We start from the raw sequence: 26,522 nt of genomic DNA, 5'->3' as shown, positions 1-26,522 counted from the left end.
AAGCACGCTGAAGAGCCATTAATCCTTCGAAGGAAATGTTTATTAAACAAACGGTATACACATTCACACACATGTATAAAACTCCAGCTGATGGGACAGCTGGTTGTCATGGTGATGAAGCCTAAGGGCAGTCGAGACCCCCCCCCCCCCCCCCCCCAGGGTGCGGCAGGTTTTCTAATAAGGCCCGAGGCTTATTCAGCTGGATGGTGCTGCAGAGCATCATGATTACAAGTCATTATCCTAGGTGATGGAGGATCATGGCTAATTTTACTTTAATATGTCTACCATGCATCCACCTGAATACAGCGACTGCCTGGTGAGGTGAACACCGAGCCTGCAGTACCATGTCCCCCCTACAGGAGTGATAACAACATGACCATATGAGCACAGCAGTGTGTGAGAGTCCGTCAGGTGACATGGCACGGTCTGGATCAGTTCCCACCTGGTCCTGCTGGGTCTACTACAGTTCTGGATGCTTTTGGTCCTGGATTAAGCCCGGTATGGAGGGATGTATAGTAGTGTGTACCAGTTCACTTTGGCCAAGGTCGTTCCCAATATAGAAACATTCTGTGTGGTTTTGGCCGCGGCTACACCAGGCTGCCGGGCCAGGAGACCACAGTGAGCGCCACGCGGCTGCGCTGCTCCTTCAGCATGGGCACCAGCGCCGAGTGGCTCATCCCTGCTGTGGACAGGCCGTTCACTGCCACGATCATGTCTCCACACCTGGAGAGACAGGTCAGTGGGGATTATTAAACAGGACCTGACAGCGAGGAGGGAGGTGCCTTTCAAACAGCTCTGTTACAGAACATCATGTGAAGACATTTGAAAAGACAGTCAGCGTGGCAGGAAGCTTGAAATTACAGTTAAAGGGGCCTTATTCTGCACATTGTCAGGTGTATATCAGTATGTAGTGTCTCTACATGTCTCCATGCTTTAATGTTCAAAAAGCTCTTTACTTTTCTCATACTGCCTGTGCTGCAGCACCTTTTTTCACCCTCTGTCTGAAACCAGAGCCCAGTCTGCTCTGATTGGTTAGCTGGCCGGCTCTGTTGTAAAGATGTCCCGCCCCTTAGCCTATGACATACAATATGTTGGAGCGCTAGCCAATAGAAGAGCAAGTGTTACATAGTGATGACATGTGCGTTGTTCTTCGTGGTTTATCATAACGCCACTCTTACAGTATTGATCACCAACTGAAGGTCACGGTTTATCTAGCTACTCATGCTAACAGAAGCCACAGACAGTCACATGATGAACTGATCACTCACTTAAGGCGGCCGTCGTAGTACGCAGGTGTGCCGAGGACGATGGTCTTGATGAAGAACGCCTGGTTGCCGTGGGTTTCCTCGTATCCCCCCACGATGCTGAAGCCCCAGCTGCCCGGGTGGCTCCTCCGCAGGACGATCTCATGACTGCTGTGCAGGAGGCTGCAGGGAGAGAGTAGGCAAAGATGATGATTCATCTCCTAAAACTTCTACTTACAAATATTTTCATTACTTTGCCTTTCATCTCAATTAATCGTCAGGTCTGTAAGGTGACAGAAAATAGTCAATAATGTGTATAAAACATATATTTAGTTTATAATGATATATATCAAAGAGAATCAGGAAATCACCATACTTGGGAATATTTTATCAAATTTCTTGTTCATTTTGATTTCTGTTAGGCAATTAAACCTTGCAACTAACTGTAAAATGTCACCCTACCAAACATTTAAATAAGCAATCAGGCTGAATTCAAAGAAAAACCCTGAATGTTGACCTGAACAGACAGTAATTAATGCACTGATATATTGATGTTATATTTGTTTTAATCAAGCGACAATTTATCTTGACATATATTTCAGATTATATCGTCCCAGGTGTTCAGATGTGCCCACCTGGGTAGTCCGAGCCACATGACCCACGATGGAGACCAGTTGGCATCGAAGTCGCTGTCGTGTGTGTGGGGCAGCAGCTCGTCGCGGTCCTGCTCCTCCACCACCATGCTGACCTCCAGCACCCGCAGCTGGACGGAGGGCGAGGCGGCGCTTGCCTTCAAGGTGCCCACCGCCTCGCTGTGGCTCAGGTACGTCAAGTCCTGCCCGTTGATGCTCAGCAGCACGTCACCTGGAGGAGGAGGAAGAAGACGCTGTAGTTTGAGTCAGCATTTACAACATACTGTATGGAGGAGATACTCTATATGGAAAGACTCGGAATGAAACAATCAGGACTTGAAAATAAACTGTTTAAATGGACTACCTATAAGACCCTTCACTAAGCTACTATTGATCCGAACCCTGACATGGTCTATGTAATGTATATCCTTTTTGACCTCTCTGACACTTTGTTTGTATTGTAGTTCATGAAAATAATAAAATCTATGTTTAAAAAACACCATACTGTACGTTCTGCCCCATATTTTTATTGGCTTCTTCTCCCTCATTTTACATCGCCGTCAAAATATAAAAACGTGCAGCGCGATTAGGACATGCACATTTTGCTCCGCCCCCAGAGCCGGCCCGACCCATTAAGCGGCATAAGCGGCCGCTTAGGGCCCCGCAGCCACTAGGGGCCCCCTAGCAACAAAAAAAGAAAGAAATAATAATCTCAGTACACCGTCGCCGTGATAAGTATGTTTAATTAATTTTGTTAATATGCCTAGATTGCCTACTCTCAAAGTCATGTATTATATGATTGAGTCAATCATATAATACATTCACCGGGCTTTACCTGAACCTCATTATGACACTAGAGAGGACGGCAGGATTGTAATTTCCCGTGTTCAGTGAATGCAACAGAGGCAAGGCACCAGACCAACCAGAGAGTTGAATGGAAATAAACATCCGTCTTATTGGCTGACAGGTACCTATCCTGTGAGCTGTGACAATGTTTAAAATAAACTGTCAGTCGGACTCAGAGTTTTTGAAGATGGACATAAGAACATATTTTCTTAAAAAACATGACAATTCTCAAGTGGTGGCTCACACAACAACCCCAGAGCCATCACTTGAGCCAGGTGAACAAGGTATGCAAATGTCAGTAAACTTCCAAGTTATGCGAACATGTAAGCAAAGCATAAATTACAGCTACGTTGACGTTACTTTGAATCGCGGGGGTAAACTAAACCGATAGCAAGTAGCTATAGCTAGCCAGATATATAAACACTTCGTCATACAATCTAAATGTTATGTTTTGTAGCGTTACCTGGTGATTTCAAAGAAAGCTCTCTGGAAAATGTTGACTTACTGTCTGTGTTCGACATGAAGCTAGAAGCTACCTTACAGTACACAGTTGATCCTGAGTCCTGTCAGTTAAAGTGTTTCATAGTTAGCTTAGCTAAGCATCAACCTAGCAATGAAATATATATGGATGTTATGTGACAGTATTTCTGAGAAAAGGTCAGCTGAAATGGTGGCATAGTTGCCACTGCTTTACGTGTCGACAGCATGTTTGAACGTATTTGCAGCAGTAAATGTGGCTGTTTGGCCACTGACGTTGCCATAACAACACCTGAATTAAAATATGCAACCTCTTTTTGTGACAGATTTTTACATGAAATCATAATTCTCCTGAATGATATTCCTATTGACAGCTAGTTTCTATGTGAACATTATGAGATGGATAGCCAAGAGAATAAATGAAAAACAGTTGTGAAATACTATATGACAAAACAAGAATACAGTTTAAAAGGAGAGTGATTTGTAAAATATAAGAAAAATAAAATCTGTTTACAGTTCTGTTTCATACAGATGTTGAGAGATGTATCCATATATCTCTTAATTTTGCTCTCAAAGTGCACCAGATTGATTGAAGTTTTTCCTTGTACGATGTGAGGGTCTAAGGTTAGAGGGTGTCGTTTTTCTCATACTGATATTCTGAACAATCTGTGCTGTTGTTTTTGCTGTAAAGTGTCTCTACTGTAGGCTATTTTTATTATATGTACAGCACTTTGGCTCGACCAAAAATCGTTTTATAAATGTGCTATATAAATAAAACTGGATTTGATTTGATGCTTTTAATAATTTTTATTTCAATATTAAAAAAAAAGATCTTCCTGGGGGAGCATGCCCCCGGACCCCCCTAGCGGAGATGAGGACCCTGCCTAGAGGATGTTAGGTCCACGGTGTTTACATGCTTATTTATACAATATGTGTGCTCATGCTAACATCATAAGACGGAAGTTGGTTCTGTGTTGTGTGCACTGTAGTGAGAACGTGCTAGAGTGAGGGGGGCCCCCAAGCCAAAGCTCGCTTAGGGCCCCCACAAGTCTAGGGCCGGCCCTGTCTGCCCCCCTTACATAACTAACATACAGCATTCCCACCGCAATTTCTTCAGGACATGCATATTCTAGTTCCTGATGTTCTTGATCTGAATTGTTCCTGTTCTTGTCGTTTCTAAAGGGGGTCGCTCACCTCGTTTGATTCGCCCGTCCCTCGCCAGGCAGCCGTGTGGTTGGACGCTGGTCACAAAGATGGGCAGCTCCCCGCTCTTACTGCCCCGCCCTCCAGCCACCGTCATACCCAGAGACTCCAGGGGCTCCTTCTTCACCGTGATGTGTTTCTCCTTACAGGTCACACACTGGGAGAGGTCCTGGGGACACACAGGTACAGCGTTCACTCATGTCCAAACAAAAATCAACCATATTTATCTAAAATAACTGCTTAAAATCACTAAACACTTGCATTTTGTTGATGCTAAATCATGTATTTTCTGACCCAACGCACGCACGCACGCACGCACGCACAAACTACTACTACTTACTCTGTGGGTGGTGGAGCGGGAGAGGGTGGCGGGCACAAGGCTCGGGGTGCAGCTGTGGTTAGGCAGGAAGTGATCAAGGCAGTAGAGGTCTCGGGTGGAGCTGGATTTAGGCGGTGAAGGAGAAGCCGGTTTGGCGGGTCGGCAAATCGTGAGGTGGACTCGCTCTCCGCTGGCCTGGGGGAGACACAGTTTTATGGACTTAATTACTCATTCAAATGCGCTACACTGACTATACACCTCTGTTGTGCAATATTACTTATGTGCAGTATATATATACCACTTTGTATTTATTATTTGTAGTGTTTTGAGATTTTTTTACATTTATCACATTACACAAACACAACCGAACGTTCCCCAACATTAGACATGGCAGATTACAAAATAATGCAAAAAGTTTAAAAAGTGTGCAGTTACTAGAAATCAGTTTAAAGTACAGACCAAGAATATATTTGCAAATTAACTAATTCAACAAAAATACAAAAAAGCACATCCACAAACAGAGTACAGCTTACAATTCCCCAAATAGATTAACCATATTCAACGTTTCCTCACAGTGGCTCTTTACTTTTGCTGTAACAATGTAAATGTCCCCTCTCTGGGACGTCTAAAGCTATTCTGATTCTTTGTTGTTCATGTTCTTAGTTACTTAAAGAAAGAGCAAACGAAGCACCTGTATGATCTGTGCCGCCTGCTCCGGGGTGCCGTGCCGGAGGTCCTGCTCGTTGACCGCCAGCACCCGGTCGTTGCTCCTCAGCCGGCCGTCCTTCGCCGCCAGGCCTCCGTCCAGCAGATCCAGCACAAACACTCCGGATTCATCCGTCCGCCGCACCAGCTTGATGCCCAGCTGCTCCGCGGAGTCCCTCTTGTTCAGGGTGATCCTCAGGGTGGCCGGGCTGGAGGGGGCGCCCTCAGGGGTGGAGCAGGGGGCGTGGGGCACAGCGGGGGTGGAGGAGGAGGAGGGAGGCGCCCTGGAGGAACAGCGCCGCTCCCTCAGCACCGTCAGCTGCAAGGTGCTGCAGGGCCGCGCCAGGGTGGAGCGGGCGAAACTGTGGGGGACGTTACTGATGTCCACATTGTTCACCTTGAGAGAAAACGGGTCAGAGGAAAGGATGGCCATTTCATCTTTAAACATGCATTAATTTGTTGGTTGATATGAGCATTCACATTTGAAGTCTTCTGTTTCTGGCTATCTGACAAATAACTCCAATATTCACTCGCAGATAAGCTTGGGTTTCCTCAATCTACTGAGAAAATGGTTGTCTTTTAAGCTGCTAAATGTGCTAAAATGCTCCTTACAATCGAGGTACTGCAAAACTGGTAAACCATTTTCATCCTATTTCTCACAACTTACTGTACATATAAGTAGTCATAACATGCATTATTCATATTCAAATGTTGATTATGGCAGCATTAATAGGTAGAACAATAGCAAAAAAGGTTATTTAGTGGAAGGATATTTGGCTAGATATAGAAAACATCCCAAGAAATAATTTAGAAAATTACTTTTTTACAAAGCTATAAACTGATTTTAGCAACCACTGATAGTGAAAGTGAAGCTTCTTGTGTGTTTGGTTTTACCTGCAGGATCTGATCCCCGGCCAGCAGCCTCCCGTCCCTTGCGATGACTCCGTCTCTGTACACTTCCTGGATCACAACGTTGATGAGCGGCGTCTCGTTCCCCCCCACCACGCTGATGCCCAGCTCCACGTACGGGTTCGTCCGGTGGACCTCGATGGAAGTTATCTCTCCTTCAGGAAGCGAAGGCAACTTCACACAGCCTACATGGACGAAAACATCACATGACAGCTGAATCTCCAAATGCATCCTTATGTAGCCTGGATGTGATTATCCTGTCCTATTACTCAGCCCTGCAGAGGTGGAAGAAGAACTCGGATCTAGTACTTGAGTAAAAGTAGAAGTACAAGAGTTTAGGAATATTCTGTTACTAGTTAAAGCCCTGCATTCAAAATGTAACTTAAGTAAAAGTATCAGAATCAAAAGATACTTAAAGATCACCTATTATGCAAAATCCACTTTTCCATGTCTCTTCTACATCAACATGTGTCCCCTCTTCTTCATGTCTCTTCTACATCAACATGTGTCCCCTCTTCTTCATGTCTCTTCTACATCAACATGTGTCCCCTCTTCTTCATGTCTCTTCTACATCAACATGTGTCCCCTCTTCCTCATGTCTCTTCTACATCAACATGTGTCTCCTCTGTGGAAAGAGACTCTGAAAGTTTCAGGAACAAAGATTCTCTCTCTTTTTGATCCATTTCTATAAAAACCTGTCTGAAAATGAGCTGATCAGATTTTGGCCACTTTATGATGTCATAACGATTTTGTGGCTTGTGTAACCATTAGCCAATCAGCAACCAAGGTAACCTCCCCCCTTATCACCTGAATCTCCTCCTAGAGCACCATTAGCCACTTTCACACCAAGTACTTTGCCGTACTTAGTTCCCAGCACTTAGTGCCCCCATGGAACTAAAGAGCAGATCGCGTTCACACCGGAATAAGTCCCTGAGGGAAGATTGCGGAAATGAAGCCGCTGACGTAATTTCTTCTGCTTTGGGTTTACTGGCAGGCCGCAAACAACTTCACGGCGTATACTGCCGCCCGAAGTCCCCGGAGTTGGGGACTGGCTTCAGTAGAAGCCGCTGGGACTCCTAGCAGCTTCTACTGAAGCCTTCCGAGTAAATCGCCAGAACGCCGACACCTCCTCATCTCCACCGCTCCCATGTTTTCTTTGTGTTACCATAAGTTATTCTCTCTCCGTTGGTGCGTGGGGCTAATGCTAATGCTAATAATGCTAATGCCAGAAAATACAATGGCGGCTTCACAAAACTTTTTAGAGTTTTACGGGGCGTGGTTTGCAATCCGCCCAGCCAATCAGAAATGGGTACTTTTTTCTCCCCAGGAAAGTACCTGCTCTCTAGCAGGGACTAACAATTGGGGTAAAAGTTCTCTGAACTAAGTTCTCTTCTTGGTGTGAACGCAAAATTCCAGGCACTATCGGAACTGTGTGAAAGCGCCTATTGTGTTCTTTTTAACCAAATGTCTCCCAGAGGGGCGTGGGGAGTGGCTCCTTATTTTCATCTAAAGTAACAGACGGAGAATCAGCACTTTGGAAACAGGGCTGAAACAGAGGGGATTATGGGTAATGCTGCAATGAGACAGGTTTTGTATTTATCTGAGACCTATAATAAAGTAATGAGAAACAGTATAATAGGGGACCTTTAAAGTACCAAAGTAAAAGTACTCATTATGCAGCCCTGTAGGAAGATGCTGCTCCAAATTGAGGAAGTGATGTCATACCTTCTTCAGCAGAAAGGGGCGGAGACTCAGCGCAGTCCCAGCCGGAGGAGGTGGAGCTGACTGATCGCAGGAGGTGGATGCAGGGGTTACTGAGGGGTCGCTTCACCCTGGGGACCACACACTCCATCCCTACCACACCTAGAGACGGAGTGACATTAAAGGATAGATCATTCATTTTTCTTGAAGATTATCTTTTGTGCCTTTATTGTAGATGAGAGGAGACAGGAAATGGGGAGAAAGAACGAAGCAAAAAGCCACGAGAAGGATTCGAACCCGGTGTGGTGAGGATTATTTCTACAGTGTCTGATACATTTTGTCTCATCTAACCTGTATTGACTTCATTGATAATCTAACCCTACTTACGAGCCCAGATCCACTCACTTTCTTCCTCCGTGCTCTCCTCAAAGGCGGGGTTGTCGAAGCCGGCGTCGTCCGTCCACACGGGCCCAGTGACGGCGGTGTTCTCAGACCCGGAGGGCGGCGTGGGCGTGCGGTCGCTCAGCACGGTCTGTGGGGAGCGGGGCGACCTAGGGGGGCTGGTCACCGTCACGCGCTCATCCCCGCTCTCACACCGCGGGACGTCCTCGCTCATCTGCTGACTCCTCGTCCCGGGACACCTTTCACCAAGCAACAGGCGTCAGTTTGTTAGTCCATCTGACGTGTAAAAAAAATCAGGTTCAGCATCAGTTAAAGGTCCAGTGTGTGGGATTTAGCGGCATCTAGTGGTGAGGTGGCAGATTGCAACAAACTCAACACCCCTCCACTTCAGGTAAAGTAAAAGGCCATCTCTAGAGCGTTTGATTGGTCCTTTCTGAGCACATGGTGGTGATCACTTTGATGTAGGTATAGGGCTCATTATAAGCTCATTATAAGCTAAGAAAAACACTAATGATGACCTCATAATGAATATCATTTTCCAATAGATTACCCTAAATCCTACACACTGGACCTTTAATTGAATGTGATGCAATTGATTCAACCAAGAGAGTCTCTGTTTGTGTGTCCCCTCGTTAGGGGCCACATGGAGGAATTCAGCAGAAAAGGTGAAGACGTATTTTTTGTAGAAATATCCCAATGTATTAAGGCACACTGATGATTATAGAAAATACCAGAGAAACTGCTGTTTACAGTGAATATATAAATATATATATATACGAGAATTATTGTAGATGAACATCTGTGACTGCAATTTCAGACACATTTTTACAAACAAGTTTATTTGGATGTATTAGTTAAAGGTGGGGTAGGTCATTTTGGAGAAACCAGCTCGAGTGCGCTAGAATTTGAAAATACACAGACGGAAAAAATCTGCCACTTCCTCACAGAGCCCCTCCTCCAACACACACGAACGCGCACATGACCAATGAGGGCACGAGATCAGTTTGTGCCCAGATGGAAGGCTGACAGGCAGGCAGGCCATCCAGTTACTTTAGCCGGGCCAGCTCAGATGATTGGTCGTGCTTTTCACAGCGCCACGGCTTCCACAGATGATATTTTTTAATGTATTTTTTGTCAAAGCACTTAAGAAATGCATTGCTATCGGGATGTTAAGAGCATTCCATGGAATATAACAAGTGTATCTCGAGCCGGTTTCTCAAACTTACCTACCCCACCTTTAATTGAAATGTGAAAATAGTTAAAAATGTCCTCACAATTTCCCAAACTCAACAATATGATTGATTTGAACAACCAGCAGTTCCAAACATGAAACAAAACGGATATACACAGAAAAAACTCACATATAAGAAGCTGAAATCAGCAATTCTTTTGGCTGAATGATGGGATAATAACATAACAGTTGACAAGTTCAGCTATTCTGAGAAGTACTTTCTATGAAAACAAACAGATGGATAAATCATTTATACCAACAGTGGCAGCTATGAGCTTATTGAATCATTTAAATGTATATCGCTGTCCTACGATTCTATGCTCTTGCTAATCTTAAAATAGAAAAACAGTCAACAAGCGGTGTTTTTTCTAATTCTGAATTCACTTATGCACTTTTTAACCAAAATGTAAAAATCCAACCGTTAGAGACGCTTCAATCCGAGCCCTTTGGATTTAGGAGGAGTGACAGTGCCTCGCCATCAATGATCAGATCACCCAGCTCACCTTCACCACCTCGGAGCAACGTGGCCCGGCTTGACCTCTCATTTTGTAATCTCATGTCTCCTCTCCTGACTTCTGTGACTATCTAAAACCTGCAGAGTAGGAGCGACAAACCTCCGTGGCTCAGAGGTTTAATCTCCGCTGAAGAATGTCACGTTAGTCCTCAGATCAATCCTGTTTGATCTCTCTTAAACCACCTTTCCCTGTCCTCTCAACACCGACAGGATGCGTGCAACCTTCGCTGAGACATACCACTCTGCTCATGTGGTTGAATACAAACTGTATAGATTAAAATCCCTGCACAAGGAGACTGTTTACAATAACGTTGCAGAAGAGAGATAAACGGTAACCTTCACTGCTCGGGGATTCACTGCTCCAGCTTGTCTTGGTCTGTTGTGACGGGAAGCTTACGGAGGCTAATTTTAGCAAACGTTAGTTACATTTAGACATATTGCTGTTAGACGTGTTAACGGAGTCAGTATGCCGAGTTTAAATGGCTCTTTTCTGCCTATTTTTTTTTACTGTTAAGTGACTTCCTAAAGCGGCAAAAGTTAGTCCCTCCTTAAAGACGTGATAGGGTTAGAAACAGCTAACCAGAAAAGATAGACACCTTGTTGGCAAAAGCCTGTTAAGGTGAGCTTGTTATGGTACATCTACTTTACTTAATGACGGTGTTAGGTCGTCACTGGATACAGGTCAATAAGAAAGCCAGTTAGGATGGATGGCTTCTTACCAAAGACACCATCTTAATTTGTTTTAACTACAGTTAATAGACATTTTTCTACAGTATATGTCCTCACAACTATAGCTAAGTTTACCAAAAAAACAAAAGCTTTGTACAAAGAAAAGTAGCATTTCCTCACACTGTATAGTTTTTTTTAAGTATCCTCTGATATGCTGCATTTAAACTAAATCCACCCAACAACAGCAGCCTAACCTATGGCGACTTTGAAGCACTATCAAAATCACACACCACCTTGCATTTCAGAGCAGGACAGAGCAACAGAGAGACACACAAGGAAAGGTGGAGAGTGAAGTGCCATTATTATTATTATATTATGATTGTGCCGACCCACACCCTCCGTGTCGGACTCACCACAGGCCAGGGTTGCCTTTGGCTGTCTCGCAGAAGAAGTGGTTGAAAAGGTCTCTGGTGTTGAAGTTGCTCAGCATGATGGCAGAATGAGAATATGGAGCTCCTGGTCAGTCAACCCATGACTGCGGTACAGTGCGGTAGGGAAACACTAATCCCCCGTCACATGACCTATCCAGCCCAATAATCCCCTCAGGGTCTCACAGCACCTGGTCCAAATGGGCCAAAAGCCAAAGGAACGGAAACCCTTTAGGTTAAGGGTGGCAGGTGAGTCTAAATGCCCTGGGCTAAGAACTAGGACACCCTTAAGAGTTCCTGGCAGAGACAAGCTAACTGTGAGAGCGGTTTCAAACTCTTTTCAGTTTTTTTTCTTCATTATCAATCTGTCAATTCTTTTCTCCTTTAACAGATACATTGTTGAATCCAGGAAATTGAGAAAAAATGGGCCCAAAGTGTCTTTAAATGAAATATTTCCTCAAAGTATTCCATTACTTGAGAAGATTTAACCGATGAATTGTTGGAACTTTTGCTAAAATGTAAGCGTGTAATCATTTAACTTCTGGCAATTGACTGTCTTCTGAATGGCTAAATATTTTTCACCTTTAGACATAACACACTAGGTGTCACTGTTAATTATGCAAGTGATTTCTATACAGCTGCAACACTGCCGAAGGGCTTGTGAAATCTTGCTTGACTTGGCTTTCATCATGTGAGCTTCATTACCTGTGTTTGAGATGAGCTTCCAGGTCGCACCGCGGCATGCTGAGGGCGCAGACGGGGGTCAAAGGGCAGGAGACGGACAGCTTGTCCAGCAGCTTATGCACTAGGATGCTGGACCTGCGGCAGGCCGGCAGCTGCAGCCTCGTGCGGTCCAGCGGGCAGAAGTCCCTCTCCTTCAGGAAGCTCCTCAGGCAGCGGGCGCAGAAGGTGTGTCCGCAGGGCGTGTCCAGGGGCTGAACGAGCGGCTGCAGGCAGATGTGGCACACCAGGTCGTCGTCCACCTCCAGGCGGTAGTTGTAGAGGTGGTTCTCCCAGCTGCGGTGGATCTGCCCACACTCGGGACACAGAGCTTCTGAAGTGGGCTCCACCGGGTCGTTTAGACCCACCTCGCTGCCCGGGCTGCCCATCTCCGCTGCTTTCACGCAACCTAGCTTTGGCACGAGTGACTCCAGTGGGGCTGCAGTGTTGGGAAGGGGCACCCGCACTCCTGTCCCAAAAGCTTTACAGGATGAAGGGGTGGCAGCGAGGACAGATGCCCCCCAGTAGCTGATGGCACATCACCCTGCAGGTCAGAGGTCAGAGGGTTAAACGGCTGTTTCAGGGGGAAAAGTGTCTGATTATGTGCGTCTATTAATTGCATTGCTTCCTCTATATTGTTAAATAGCAGTCTTGGCCCGGCTACTGTCTTTTTTTTTTTTTTTCGTACAACACAGAGTAAGCCATGAGCAACCGCGCTTGCAAATATGACATTTCCAAACAAAAAGAGATGATGTTTCAGGCCACAGAAGGACAGATGCCCCCCAGTGGCTGATGGCACATCGCCCTGCAGGTCAGAGGTCAAAGACAGAGGGTTAAACAAGCTGTTTCAGGGAAAACAACAAGTGTCTGATTATGTGCTCGTGCTTTTATCAATGTGGAAATGCTTTGTGCACGTGATGGAAAGGGACACCGTGGTGTGTGTGTGTGTGTGTGTGCTGAGATTATGTATTGCTGCTCCTGTCTACTAATCTGACAGTATAATCTCTCTTTTGCTCTCGCCTGTTGCAATCTTCCAATTCCACAGAGAGGGAATTATCTGGGATTGAGGCAGAGAGAGGACACAGATCAGAGGAAGTGGGATTGGGAAAGCAACAGAGAGTCGTGGTAGAAAAGGAGCGGAGGCTGAGCCAAGAAGAGGGAGTGAGAGATAAAATGAGCGGATAGAGAGATGAATGGGATGTGAAAGCGGCACAGGGCAAAAGAAGAGACGGATGTGTGAGGCTCTGGAAGAGAACACAGAATCAATTCTTCCACGTTGATATTTGTGTCCGCGCACAGCAGATGCACTCCTCTGCAGAGAACATGCCTACAGCAAAGTCTTGAAATAAAGCACTCCACGAGGAGAGAGCGTCCCCAGAGCTCGTTTCCACGGCGTTTCACATTCAGACGGTAGCTAACCCCCCCCCCCCCCCCCCCCCCGTGGGTCTGATGCAATGGGTGGACAGCAGAGGGCGTTCCTCGGCTCGCAGCAGGCCAAGACACACTGACTACCTGCCTCTGTTTGCAGCGGGGGTCTGCTCTTGTCTCCATGACGACCTGGAGCCTGTTCTGCTCAGTGGGGCTTGACATTCAGAGTGTAGCCGAGGAAAAGGATGCAGAAGAGACGCACAACAGATGCATTTTCTCCCCGTCTGCTACACCCCCCACCACCACTCTGTTTTTATTCATTCGTCTACTGTCAGTCCTGAACAACCCTCTGAACATCGTGCACAAAGCTACGTCTTTATATACCTCTATGTGTGTATGTTCCACCTTTTAAATATGTTAATGCCTAAACACACTGCTGCTTTCACAAAAGAAATACCTAATTTGGGATTAATAAAGTATCTATTTGATTATTCTGAGGATTTTGTCATATTATACTTCCATTGTATATCTTCTTTAACTGTGTGCATGCACCACATCCACCAAGGCTAATTGAAGCTACTTTAAACCTGATTCTGATTCCTCTCAGCAGGACGCTCTGCCGCCTGAACGCTCCATGATGATGAGAGCATCCCTTGATTCATATTTAGCTGCTTTTTGTTTTGTTTCCCTGGCTATACCCATTTCTGTGACGACCTGTCTCCCCTGTCTCCTTGGCTACCGGACCGGTACTTATTTCAGCCTCCTTTAAGTATAGTGCTCCTGTCTGTGTGTGACTGGCTGCTTCTGTCTCCATCCCGCAGCTGGACATGAATTAATCATGAGGACACAAAGCTTCTCTGTTCCTGTAACAAAGCTGTGACATCACCACATCACACACACGGACTTGTAGACATGCAAGAAGAAGTCTTCACAGGCAAGAAGCAAAAACACATCCTTCACTAGAGCTTTTTGGGTCCTGCAAATAGTCTTTATCAATAAGTAAGATCTTCAGGTTTTCACTGGGGCAGCTGTTAAGAGCCCCTGCCATGAAAAGCACTTACATCTATTTTAAACAAAGCAGCACAAGACTCTTTGATGCAAGTCATATGAACACTATCAAATGCAAGTGAAGTATCGCCCTTTGAATCCCACTGAGAGTCGGAGAGAGTCCAAGGCCATGCTGTTATTGTCATTGCACTGCTTTCTCTATATTAATAAATAACAGTCTTGGCCCTGCACCTGTCTCTGCTCGTTTTTCTTTTTTTCTTACACCCCAGACAGAGCAAGCCATGAACAACCTCGCTTGCAGGAATGACATTTTCAAACAAGATGAGATGATGTTTTAGGCCACAGATTTAAAAACTCTGGTCCAGCCGGCTTAGCCTACATTTCCATAAACCCCATCTCATCGTCCCTTATCTTAAAACTGAATCTCGAAAGGCTGATAGCCACTTGCAAGAGCAGGCCTGCCGCTGCTGCTCTGCGAGGTCCGTTGACCGTTTGCAATAAGCTAAACAGTCAGACATGCAATGATAACAACAAAAAACGGACACCGATTTAAAAGACAATTATCAGAATGTTTTCACTGTCATAATTCCAATTTAGCATGGCAACACTACATTTGAAGTGTCATGGTCTATAAGTATCCCGTTAACACATTCAATTAGACATTTTGTAATCATAGCCCCCCCCCCCCCCCCCCCATCTGTCGGGATCCATCCCACCCTCCAGCAGCAGGAGAAGCGAGGACAGATGAAGCGACAATGGCACTCTGAATGCAGAGCCATGCACACACTGACACCTTCTCGTGCAGGACGGAATATGAACAGATGTCATGTTACCTTCTCCGGCTGCTTCTCCTCCGCGCCGTGCTCTCCGTCCCCAAAAAGGGGGACGATTGTTAGGACCTCACTCACGCATTCACCGCAACGGCCCGTTCCGCAAACCCGCACGAAAACGCCCCCGTTCCTTTGGAGGCGCTGACTCCGCCCACTGCTGTCACTCAACGGGAGTGGGCGGGGCTTGTGGCTGTCAATCCAGAGCAGAATCAGAGGTGGCTTCCAAAGAGCCTGCTCGAAATAAAAAAGAAAACCCTCCCTCACTTCTTCTTAATATCCGTAATGTGAAAATATGGGTTTTAATGTTGACTTAATGTTTGTAGCATTTAATTTAAATTATAAAATTAAGATTAAGACGCTGATTCGAGATTAATCTGCAGATATGGATGTTAGGAAACAGCTAATAATGGCTCATAAACTATCAATTCAGTTCTCCATGTTATTGACCACCGGTATCAGATGATGTGCATTGCTATAGTTCATTTTCCAGATGAAGATATATGGATTTAAAAAATAGCAAGATAGTTGTGTCTAGGTGTAATGTCACAACAAAGATTGAAAGTTGCTTTACTATCAGGCATCTCTAATAACATCTAAAAACACGGGTCCTTGGTTGAAGGACCTCGCGGCGAAGTAAACATAAATGGTTGCTAGCGTTAATTAAGATAACATCGGTTTTAGTCTAACTTTATTACAGCGTGTGAGTTACAAGGACGCGATGGCAGAGGACAACGAACTGGAAAAGTGAGGAACTACTTTATTGCTTATTTTCTGCTAACGGCTGCTTACGTTTCTAGCTAGTCTTTTTTAAACCGTAGCACTCCTCCACCAGTTAGGAAGGAGATATTTCTGGTACACAGCTGTTTTAATTTCCTGTGTAAGACGAGAGTGGTTGTAATGAAACCCAGCCACTATTTCCCAGTTATTAGCCGCCTGTTCTGTGGTCAAAGGTCGGATAAACGAGTGGTTCTCCTCTCCTGATGCTGATTCAGCAGCTTGGGTCAAACCAGGACACTAACGACTCACTTTCTCCTCTGTATCACTCCGCTTTCTCTCGCTTAATTAAATCATCCTCCCCTTGGCTCCCCCATGAGGGTTTGTACTATCTGTGTCCTCAACAGAGGTGGGAGAAGTACTCAGATCTTGTACTTCAGTAAAAGTAGAAGTACTCAGATCTTGTACTTGAGTAAAAGTAGAAGTACCAGTGTATGAATACTATGTTACAAGTAAAAGACCTGCATTAAAAATGGTACTCAAGTAAAAGTAGAAAAGTATTAGCATCAAAATATACTTTAAGTACCAAAAGTAAAAGTAGTCATTGAGCAGATTGGTCCATTTCAGAATAATATATATGATATGTTTTATAATGATTGATCATTAAAGTGTTCAAAGCTGGTAAAGGTGACTTTGTATACTGCAGGGTAGCTTAAGTCATTTAAATCCTCCTTTAGCAATTGACATTCGTGCATTAGTAATAATTATAATACAAACATGTTATATTTTTCTATCTGATATGGGACATACTGGAAATTGAGTACTTCTACTTTTTATACTCTAAGTATATTTTGATGCTAATACTTTTGTACTTTTACTTTAGTAACATTTTGAATGCAGGACTTTTACTTGTAACAGAGTATTCCTACACTCTGGTACGTCTTTTTATTCTTAGGTAAATAAGTAAATATAATAAGTGTAAATACACAATTTACCTCTGAATTCTAGTGGGGAAGAAATACAAAGAAGCAAAACAATCTCAAGTAAAGTACTAATATCTCACAATTGTCCTTGAGTAAATGTACTTAGTTACTTAACTCCACGTCTGTGTCCTCTCCCCATGTGGTATCGTGTGGTGTGCAGGCGTGCGGTGGAGGAGCTTCTGAAGGAGACGGACAGAGCGCGAGTGAGAGCGGAGACCATGGGCCCCGCAGGATGGTGAGTGATACGTCTGACATGCCATCTGCATCAGCTGTCATGGTGGACATGTGCCTGCTGCTCAGCTGTGCTCGCGCACCGAGGCCATTTTCTTCCTTGTGTTAAGATTCAGTACAATCTGTCGTGTTTCTATGCTTTATTCTCAACTAGTTTGTTTGTTTATGACCTCAAGTGGCTGCTGTTGCACAGACTACTCTCACCAGGGTCTGTGATTATAACACTACAATGAAAAGTGCCACATAGAAATGTTCATATAATATGATAGGGCTGCACAATAGGAGGAAAATAGGCGATATGTGTTAAAATTGTTGAAGATCGTAATAACAATTTGACTTGAGAAATCAACAGATCCCAGATATTTTTTGTAATATTTAAAAAATACACGGTTTAGTACTGAAAAACATATTTAGCCAGGATTCCTATTTTATTTTCTCACTATCTAATTTTGTATTCTCAGTGGCATGAAATACCACAAAGACCTATATAATTAAAAGCCTAAAATTACTTTAAATAGTGGGCATATTCTGAATTAACCATGTATGTTTTGGCATAAAAGAAGTCAACTTGGAATATACTTAAAACATGTAAATAACCTGTAACAAATACTGTCATTACCTCAGTGTTTAGTTATAGCTGCAATCTTGAGTTTTAAATGAATGTGATTCGGTTTTAAGCTGTAAATTCTACTAGAAATGTTAAATATCCGGGTACAGCATCTCAGTAATGCAAATACATTATGCTCTCGAGTAGCCAGCCATCCTCAGTATCAAAGGTAGATGAGAGTTTGAAAGGTTGTCTGTCCTGTCCTTCAGGTTAAAGTGTCCCCTGAGAAGCACCAACAAGCGCTTCCTGCTCAACACGCTGCGCTCCACCAACCTTCAGCGGCGCAGCGGAGACTCACGGGACGGACACTCGAGGACGAGAAGCAAGTCCCCGGAGAGGAGCCGCCGCCGCAGCAGAACACCTCCCAGAGACCACCATCGCACAGACCATACGCACCATCACAAAGAGAAGAAGCAAGATCGAGACAAAGAGAGGAGCCACAAAGACAACAGGGACCAGAGACATGGCAGGGACGGACACAACAGAGACAAAGACAGGCTTCATGAGTAAAGACTGTGATTGGACACTAACTGCACAAAGGTGAACACTGAACGCCTCACAGAGCTGCTGGCAGACCAAAAGACCTCCGTTTACCCGTTTGAAGAGAATTTTTATCCCTGCAGATGGAAAATGTTCTCTCTCGTTAGTTTACTGACTGTTCACTTTTCAAATTAACCATTTTGTAGTTCATGAGGTTAAATTGATGACTCGTAAAGCCAGCAACAAATCCTTTTTACTGTTCTTCCACCCCATATCTTCCACACAACAAGAGTTAATAAAATATCAAGAGGCCGTTACAGCCCAGCACTTTTCACATAACAGTTTCTTCCCCCCCCCCCCCCCCCCCCCCCCCCCCCCCCCCCCGGCCGGGGAGGTTTGATTTCTATTATAATGTCATTACCATTCTTCTGTCAGTATCCACAGGTCCTAATGTTTACATAAGCTGTCGCCGCTGGGTAAGCACATTTTATCGCATGTCAAACTTTCTGGACATGTTGACACCGGCTATCGGAAACGGTTTTGTTTGTCAAAGGAGAAAAGAAGTTGTGTTTTCCTGACACTCCTACATGTGTCCTGTTGAACAAGCGGGGGATTAATAGTGATTTAATAAGGCTGTAATAACTTCACTACAATACTAATAATGCAGCCATTAAGCGTCCATGTGTCTGAGTGGGGGCACTGCGGCTTCAGGACAGCAGATGGACATGAACTCGAGCTTGAAAGAGATGCGGTTTGTGTCTTCCCTATGGCGTGTCCATGTGCTTTTATAAACTAGGCAACAGCCATTCTCTGTGTTCACGATAACCCTGGACGGATGTCTTATATCCATGTAAGCTGCATTACTCCTCGCTAAAGCCATTACTTCAAATTCTGTGTCTGGAAAAAGTCAACTAACATGCGTTTAACATCCTCATGCTTCATAAAGCACATTGTCCACCTCCAGTGTGGTGGAGAGCAGCTCGGTTAACCGTTTCCTTCCTCTTCCGAACGATGATCAAATATAAACACCATTAAGGCATAGTGCAGGGGTGATTTGTATAGAATTGGTTTACTTGAACTTTATTGCGTCGCTGAGTGCCCCATTAAGATACGGTGCAAAGTGCCATAATTGCTTTTGAAGAACTCAATGCAAATAGACCCTTGATGCACTATCACGGGAAAGCCGGGGTAATTTTCATGAAAACCAGGTGGATCCCTCTGATCATGTGGCTAGACATGTTGCATAAAGGCACAGGTGAGTTGGCCAGGTTGTGGGGTCGCTGTGCAGGTTAATTGAGTTCTGTTGCTCACTCCAACCTTAATTGGTTAACCAGGAGAGCGGCTGTTTAATGGGGCGAGCACACACCTGCTAAAGGCTAATGGCTAGCAAACATGGCGAGAGTGCAACCCTGTGTTTGTCAACTCTGAGGGTCCTTCGTGCAGGGCCCGGCCTGTCTAAATGGTGTTAAATGATGCATTGGGTACATCTTAAACTGAGAAAGGTAGACGAATGAAAGCAAAAGGCTGTATGTTGTTTGAGCGTTTCACCAGAGTTTCCAAGACAACTCCATCCAGGTCTCTTATCTGGCAGGTCTGCCAATGTTTGCGCCCATACGAATCGATTTATGCAGTGCAGACGGTAGACATCATATAAAGTGTCGATGGCGTATTGTTTGAGGACAGTCCTGCAAGAGAAGCGTGTATGCCAGACCTCTATAACCATTTCTCACAGATTCACCGGTCTCCAAACACAGGTGCATGGGTGCCAGGTATTTACAGAGTGCCATTGATTTACTGAAAATCCCACAGGCTGCAGAAGATCCTGGAAACTGGGCTCTCTCAGGTCTGCAAACAGTGAAGCCAATGGCCTGGTCGCTGCAGAGTCACATGGTGTCAAAGTGACTCACCTGTGTGGAGCCCCGGGCCTCGCAGTTGCGCCACTTTCAGGTGGAGCAGAAAGGCGCAGGTACTGTACATGTGCGGGACCTCGGAAGCCATGAATCGGGAAGATCATTACTACCCTTCCCAGGTTTTTAAAGACTCCTGTGCCTACCAGAGATCTCAGGCGGAGGACTACAGCCACAGCCCGCCGCCGTGCCTCTACATGAGCCGGCACTCCGTCTACACTCCGCCGGCCATGGGAGCCTTGGAGACGGCCAGCCTTCCTGACATCTCGGCCTCTTACAGTCTCCCCATGCGGGAGGACCCAGGTTTGACCCAGCTGCACCACCAACACCCGGGGCTCCAGCAGCAGCCTCTCCAGCCGGCTGCAGGCTATGGAGACGCGGGGGACCAGAGCAGATATCTGCCTTTCCCCTGGATGAAAAGCACCAAGTCTCACTCGCACACCTGGAAGGGGCAGTGGGCAGGTAACGCTTTTATACAAATCAGTGTTTAAGGCTTATGTTCCCGAAACATGCTCAAATAAAGTTGCATAGTTTAGTTAAACATGTAGCTGAAGTTTATCTTACAACACAAAGAGACATTTGATGGACTTGTGTCTTTTTATTGTTCGGAATTGATTAGCAGATGACACACGACTAAAATGCCAAATTAAATAATAATACCAAACTAAAAATAACCGCACAAGCTGGAAACATTTAATGAATTTTGTAGTTTTAAACCCTATAATTCCTTGAGAACACCTGGACGGGACAGCTAACTCGAATTTGTATTCATCATGATCATAATGGAAATCAGTTTCTCCTCAGCTTAATTCAGAATACACAGTCTTATTTGCATCCCTCTGTAGTCATAGCACTCAGTCGGTGTTTCTGTGTCCGCAGTGACATCATGCTCCCAACAATATGCTCCTGGGTGTTTCAGTTTACCTTGTCAGTCAAAGTGTAAAAGGCCCGGAAGGTCAGCGCTTGCTTTTATCAGGTCTTATCGTAACATAAATGTGGGGTTTTGTCTTTACAAAACATATTCACATATTCACAGCCTATTATCAATAGGCTGTATAGGCTAGAGTATAATAGGCCGTTAAAACACCTACATACCAACATTGGTTTTGATCCTGTCCCTTGTTAGGCTTGAATAAAGTTTTAAAAGTTTAAATTAAATGATCATTTATTAAATCGTGTTTTTCTCTTTCACTGTGATGCTTTTGGATTAGGCCATAATCCTTATTATAAAACAAGTTTGTTTTCTGATAAGCCTGTTTTCTCCAGGAAACGTGAGGAGAATGTATATCTGTTCCTCTCTGTCTCTTCAGTTAAAAATATATATATATATAAAGTTATCTGTCTTTTGTCATATCAATGGACATTTTAAATACAAATGTAGGCTAATTTGGTCATTATTCAGAGTCCCTACAGACTTCTCTGTGACGTTGCGTATTTTTGGTTTATTTACGCACAGTTGCTGGGATTGTAAATTGTAGAGTAACGAACATGTCAATTAATTCCTGCACGTTTTTAAAAGACAAGATGAACCTGAAGGAATTCTAAAGGCTGACTTTTTATAAATAACCGGAAGGCTTTAAAGTAAAGGATTTAAGATATTATTTGTGCCTCTACAAATCGGCCTTTATACGCGCAATGGTTTATATTCCCAAAAAATGCTCAATTAAAGTTACATAGTTTATTGCTTAAAGCATATCTCACTGTTCATATTCTCATTTTAACTTTACATTTTAATCGTCACAAAAAGACATTTGAAGGACATAAATGATATTTGTAATTGTTTAATATGCACTATTCATTTTAGGTTTGGACAGGCAAAAAAATCCAATCAAATACAATTCTGCATTATTAAGCAGTTGAGGACTAAAACGACTAACTGCAAAAGTAAAGCTAAACTGAATCATATTTTGTACATATGTTTGTATGCCAATAAAATACCAATAATTTACCACATCGTTTGGAAATATTTATTAAATGTTGTGATTTAAAAGCAATACATGACCCTGGCAGCTTTAGCGTGTCCACAAATCACCTGTTGTTCCCAAATTTCAACTCGGATTAAGAAATTACTATTATGTCTGGTAATTGTGAATATCTTGACAATTTTACACTTGGTTTTCTTTGCCTGTTAGATATGTTAACTTGTGCAAGATATAATGACATATGACTATAATTACAATTACATTAATTGAGATCTACTCCAAACAAGTTATAATTAATTGCCTCTGAGAAACGAATGAAATATGATCCCCTCTCATGCAACAGAGAAAAATACAACGTTTTAAAAAGTTATTCTTTTAAAGCCCAAACTATTTGTAATTCTTGAATACAATGGTGTGTGAATTACGTTTTTTGTAATGTTTAATTACACTTATTTAAGAAAATGGGACCCTACAGGCCTATAATTAGCTGATTCCAAAAGTGTTATCATAAGGACACTCACTCAATCAATGTAATGTAATGACACTAATCTCCATTTGTCTCCAGGACCATACGTGATGGCGGAATCAGAGGAAAACAAACGCACGAGGACTGCCTACACGCGCGCCCAGCTGCTGGAGCTCGAGAAGGAGTTCCTGTTCAACAGGTACATCTCGAGGCCGCGGCGCGTGGAGCTGGCGCTGAACCTCAGCCTCACGGAGAGACACATCAAGATCTGGTTCCAGAACCGGCGCATGAAGTGGAAGAAAGAGGAGGACCGCAGGAGGGGGAGGGGGACCGACCCGGACCAGGACTCCTCCATCACCTCCGGGGACCAGGGGGACACCTCCTCCACCGGGGGGCTCTCCTCGACTGGGGGGCTCTCCTCGACCGGGGGGCTCACCTCCACCGGGGGGCTCACCTCCACCACCGGACCTCCCCCCACCTCCCTTCCTGTTTCCCCGCTGCACGGTCACTCCATCCCCGCAGCTGGAGCCAGAGAGACTGCATAGACTCTAACTCACGCAGGGACGTTTCAGTTTGTTTCAATGGAAGTCTTCAAAAACAGATTTTTAGGTATGCAATTTGATTTTAGGAATATAAGAATCCCAAATGAGAGTAAAACCTAAAATACTTAACCTACTGGGACATTTGAGTGTTTTTCAATGTATACCTAACAAGAATTTGAGAGGTTTTTATATTTTTAGGAATACTATTCATAATTGAGAGTGGAGCCTTAAAGTCTCAATTAGAGTAAAGTCATTTCAATTAGTGCCAATTTTTCAGGACCCCTTACCTTCACCTCCTTTTGGTCTATCAATGGACATTTCTTTCAGTTTTGGGAACCACGGTGCATGCTGAGACAACCACATGCAAGGAGTACATTTATTTCCCCTTCAACAGGCAACAGCATTCAGCAAGGATTCAACAAACTGTAAAATGGTCGAATCAAATGTTACACCTCAAACATGTGAGTTTATACATTGAGTTTATTAATGTATATATGCTAATATGACTGTATTTGCCATATTATCCACTTGTATATAGGTTATATAATGTAAATTGATAAATTAGAATCAACGGTGCATATATGTTATTGTTTAAAGAATTCATTGTACAGTATGATTAACACACATTTGGAATAAAGTTATCACAAAGCCTATCAGGCGTGGGAACAATGGCAGTCTTTACATCCGGGTCACACTGGCACTAATCCAATATAAACTCCAGTAAAAGTTCATAACCTGTTGTCAGTGAGCACGAGGCTTTGCAGACGCAGGTGACATATCTTCTTCACCTCCTCGATGCCGCGCGCCCTCTCCACCGCGCGCTCATTCTGGCACCGCGCGAACAGCTGTCGTAAAATGTTCTCCTTGTCGTGCATCCGGGCGCAGATCACAAACGGGAACCCGAAGCGCTCCTTGTACTCCTGGTTGAGCCGGGCCATGAGCGAGACTTCCCCCGAGTTCAGAGCACCCATCCCGGACCCTGCCTGCTCCTCGTGGGACTCCCGGGTCAACGAGCCGCTCTGGAGGTCTCTTCCCGCGAGATCTGGGTGACACCTGAGGATCCCCTCTTTACCTGGACACAGGTGGAGGTACTCTGATCATTTACTTAAGGAAAGCAAAACTACATTCTTAAAATACTCTGTTGCAAGACCTGCGTTCACAATCTTGCTGAAGTAAAAGTACAAAAAGTGTGGGCTTCATATACCTATACATATAAGTAGCCTTTTATTATGGCCCATTTCAGAATCACATCATTTACCAGATTATGATCATTGATATTCATCAGCTGGTAAAGTTGATTACTCTACTGCTGGATATCTTAACCTAATACATCATATCATAGTTAATTTAGTGGTTGTGTTAATCTGAATCTATAAACCCGTCAGGTAAATGTAATGTAGTAAAAAGTACAATATCAGCTCCCAAAACTGTGGAGTATACGTATGAGGAAGGATAACATTTGTATTGTGAGGTAAAGTAACTTAAAATTGTACTGAAGTGGCTCGTACTCAAGTAAATATAATTAAAACAACATTCACACACTGTGTATCTGTCATTTAAGATCAAACAACCTCAAAAGCAGCGACACAAACTGAACATGTAAAAAAAGTCACATATTTCTTTACGTCTGTATCTCACCTGATTCTGGAAGAGCATCGATGAATTCACTGATTGCAGCCTCCAACGCAGCCAGGCTCAGGAAGGGACGCCCCGACCACACAGCAGCTGTTACTATGGGACACTTCTCCACCACGTTGCCCAGAATATCCACAAAATCCTCATAAGGGAGAGCATTTACTGCTGCGATGTCCATGTTCAGGCAGGGACTCTCTCCAGTAGTTGGACAGTGTTTAAATGGCCTTCGGACAAGCTTTTGTAACAAGGGGTTAATGCACTGTTGGACTGACACACAGAGAAGCTCCCTGCTGTGGTTAATATGTTCTTTGTCAGATCTGCAGCCAATCATTTGGTGTTGAAAAGATTGAAAAGTGTGTAAAGAAAGAAACTCACACACATGTCAAAATGTCTTTTTTCTGGGTTGGGCTATTTATTGTCTTTTCTGCTATTGGTTTACTTTCTCCTCAGTTCTCTATTTCCCATCCATGCATATCATTAAAAACAAACACATGCTTGGCTTCATATGAAGGAAATGGATTCAATGTACAAGTGGAAACAGGTACAGGTATTGATACTGTTCAAGGCCTATTGGGGAAAACAGAATTTGTAACTATGCAACTTAGTAAATAAGTGGCCTTTCTTCCTAATATATCATAAGTAATTTAATGTCTGTTTTGTGCCCCCTCAAAAGGTGAATATTCATAGATATGCTCACCGTCTGCAGCCTCTCCAGGTAAACTGCGTATTTAACACTTCCTGCTCCGAGGGGAGGGGAAACTCCTCCTCCTGCTGTACACTGTTTGTTTTTTTAACCCATACAGCCTGACTTTTCCCACAGGGGTTTGAGTCCTGCACTGCTGGCATGTACAATGTACAAATTCAAGGTAATTGCAACATGTATCACAACAATTGGGGAGTTTGTACCAGATATGTTGAACCAAAGTGTTATTGTAGGCATATCTTGTCTCAACACGATGCAGAGAAACTAGTTGGATTATTGTAACTCCTTATTATCAGGGAGTACCAAGAAGTCAGTCAAGTCGCTTCAGCTGATTCAAAATGCTGCAGCTCGTGTACTAACCAGAGTTAGGAAAAGGGACCACATTACTCCTGTTCTGGCTGCCTTACACTGGCTCCCTATAGAACACAGGATAGAATTGAAAATTCTTCTTCTCGCCTACAAAGCCCTTAATGGGCAGGCGCCATCTTACCTTAAAGAACTCATTATACCCTACTGTCCTACTAGGGCATTGCGTTCCAAGAATGCAGGGTTGTTGGTTGTTCCTAGAGTCTCTCAAAGTACAATGGGAGCCAGAGCCTTTTCTTATCAAGCTCCACATTTGTGGAATCAGCTTCCAGTTTGTGTTCGGGCGGCAGACACCCTATCCGTTTTTAAGAGTGCGCTTAAGACCTTCCTTTTTGATAAAGCTTATAGTGATACAATTAAATAATCTAATAAGAGTGCATTGACGTAGACATGTTGTGCCTCTTCACCTATACATCTTAGTTCTTACTCTTTTTCCTTACTGATGGTAAGGATGTAATTTGGTGGTGTGTACGGTGGAAGCAGGGAGAGGCATGTACGTGCCTTGATCCCTGCCGAGTCGACGCACAACAGTTGATTGGTGTCAGTGCCAGAAACACTTTTTAGGAGCAATGCGCTCATGGTATAGATGTGGCGCATACATCTTAGTTCCTACTCTTTTCCCTCCCCCTATCCTAAGGGAGTGTACGTAGACACGTTGTGCCTCTCCACCTCTGTTCCTTACTGCTTAGTGCTACCCCTTTCCCTCACCCTATCCTAAGGGAGACCGTGTACGTAGACACGTTAGTTTAGCTGCTATAGG

At 44.1% G+C, this 26,522-nt stretch overlaps 4 protein-coding genes across 6 annotated transcripts; 2 read left to right on the top strand and 2 right to left on the bottom strand.

Moving 5' to 3' along the window:
• Window positions 1–144: 144 nt before the first annotated feature.
• lnx2a (ligand of numb-protein X 2a) lies at window positions 145–15,351 on the bottom strand. Of its 3 annotated transcripts, XM_034109001.2 has the most exons (11): window positions 15,210–15,351; window positions 11,986–12,544; window positions 8,442–8,677; window positions 8,061–8,198; window positions 6,321–6,520; window positions 5,413–5,823; window positions 4,743–4,916; window positions 4,394–4,571; window positions 1,880–2,108; window positions 1,269–1,427; window positions 145–723 (listed from the first exon to the last, which is right to left on the bottom strand). In XM_034109001.2, exons 2-11 carry the CDS (start codon window positions 12,387–12,389, stop codon window positions 588–590), a joined length of 2,265 nt encoding a protein of 754 aa, XP_033964892.1. In that variant the 5' UTR covers window positions 12,390–12,544; window positions 15,210–15,351; the 3' UTR covers window positions 145–587. The 3 variants fall into 3 exon arrangements, with proteins under 3 accessions (XP_033964892.1, XP_033964893.1, XP_071063036.1); XM_034109002.2 differs by lacking the exon at window positions 15,210–15,351 and having other exon boundaries at window positions 8,442–8,714; window positions 11,986–12,073; XM_071206935.1 differs by lacking the exons at window positions 11,986–12,544; window positions 15,210–15,351 and adding an exon at window positions 10,089–10,369.
• Window positions 15,352–15,796: 445 nt separating this feature from the next.
• Window positions 15,797–18,551, top strand: LOC117465838 (protein POLR1D). Its single transcript, XM_034108884.2, has 3 exons — window positions 15,797–15,950; window positions 17,064–17,138; window positions 17,951–18,551. The coding sequence occupies exons 1-3, from the start codon at window positions 15,925–15,927 to the stop codon at window positions 18,249–18,251; spliced, it is 402 nt and encodes a 133-aa protein (XP_033964775.1). The 5' UTR covers window positions 15,797–15,924; the 3' UTR covers window positions 18,252–18,551.
• A 1,077-nt stretch (window positions 18,552–19,628) lies between these two features.
• Window positions 19,629–23,419, top strand: pdx1 (pancreatic and duodenal homeobox 1). Its single transcript, XM_034108329.1, has 2 exons — window positions 19,629–20,590; window positions 22,616–23,419. Exons 1-2 carry the CDS (start codon window positions 20,197–20,199, stop codon window positions 23,059–23,061), a joined length of 840 nt encoding a protein of 279 aa, XP_033964220.1. The 5' UTR covers window positions 19,629–20,196; the 3' UTR covers window positions 23,062–23,419.
• Window positions 23,420–23,520: 101 nt separating this feature from the next.
• Window positions 23,521–25,424, bottom strand: urad (ureidoimidazoline (2-oxo-4-hydroxy-4-carboxy-5-) decarboxylase). The gene is made up of 2 exons (XM_034108330.2): window positions 24,697–25,424; window positions 23,521–24,130 (listed from the first exon to the last, which is right to left on the bottom strand). Exons 1-2 carry the CDS (start codon window positions 25,022–25,024, stop codon window positions 23,787–23,789), a joined length of 672 nt encoding a protein of 223 aa, XP_033964221.1. The 5' UTR covers window positions 25,025–25,424; the 3' UTR covers window positions 23,521–23,786.
• Window positions 25,425–26,522: the final 1,098 nt, after the last annotated feature.

The sequence above is a fragment of the Pseudochaenichthys georgianus genome, chromosome 20, assembly GCF_902827115.2.
Source record: "Pseudochaenichthys georgianus chromosome 20, fPseGeo1.2, whole genome shotgun sequence".
NCBI lineage: Eukaryota > Metazoa > Chordata > Actinopteri > Perciformes > Channichthyidae > Pseudochaenichthys > Pseudochaenichthys georgianus.
This window is presented reverse-complemented; position numbering and strand designations above follow the sequence as displayed.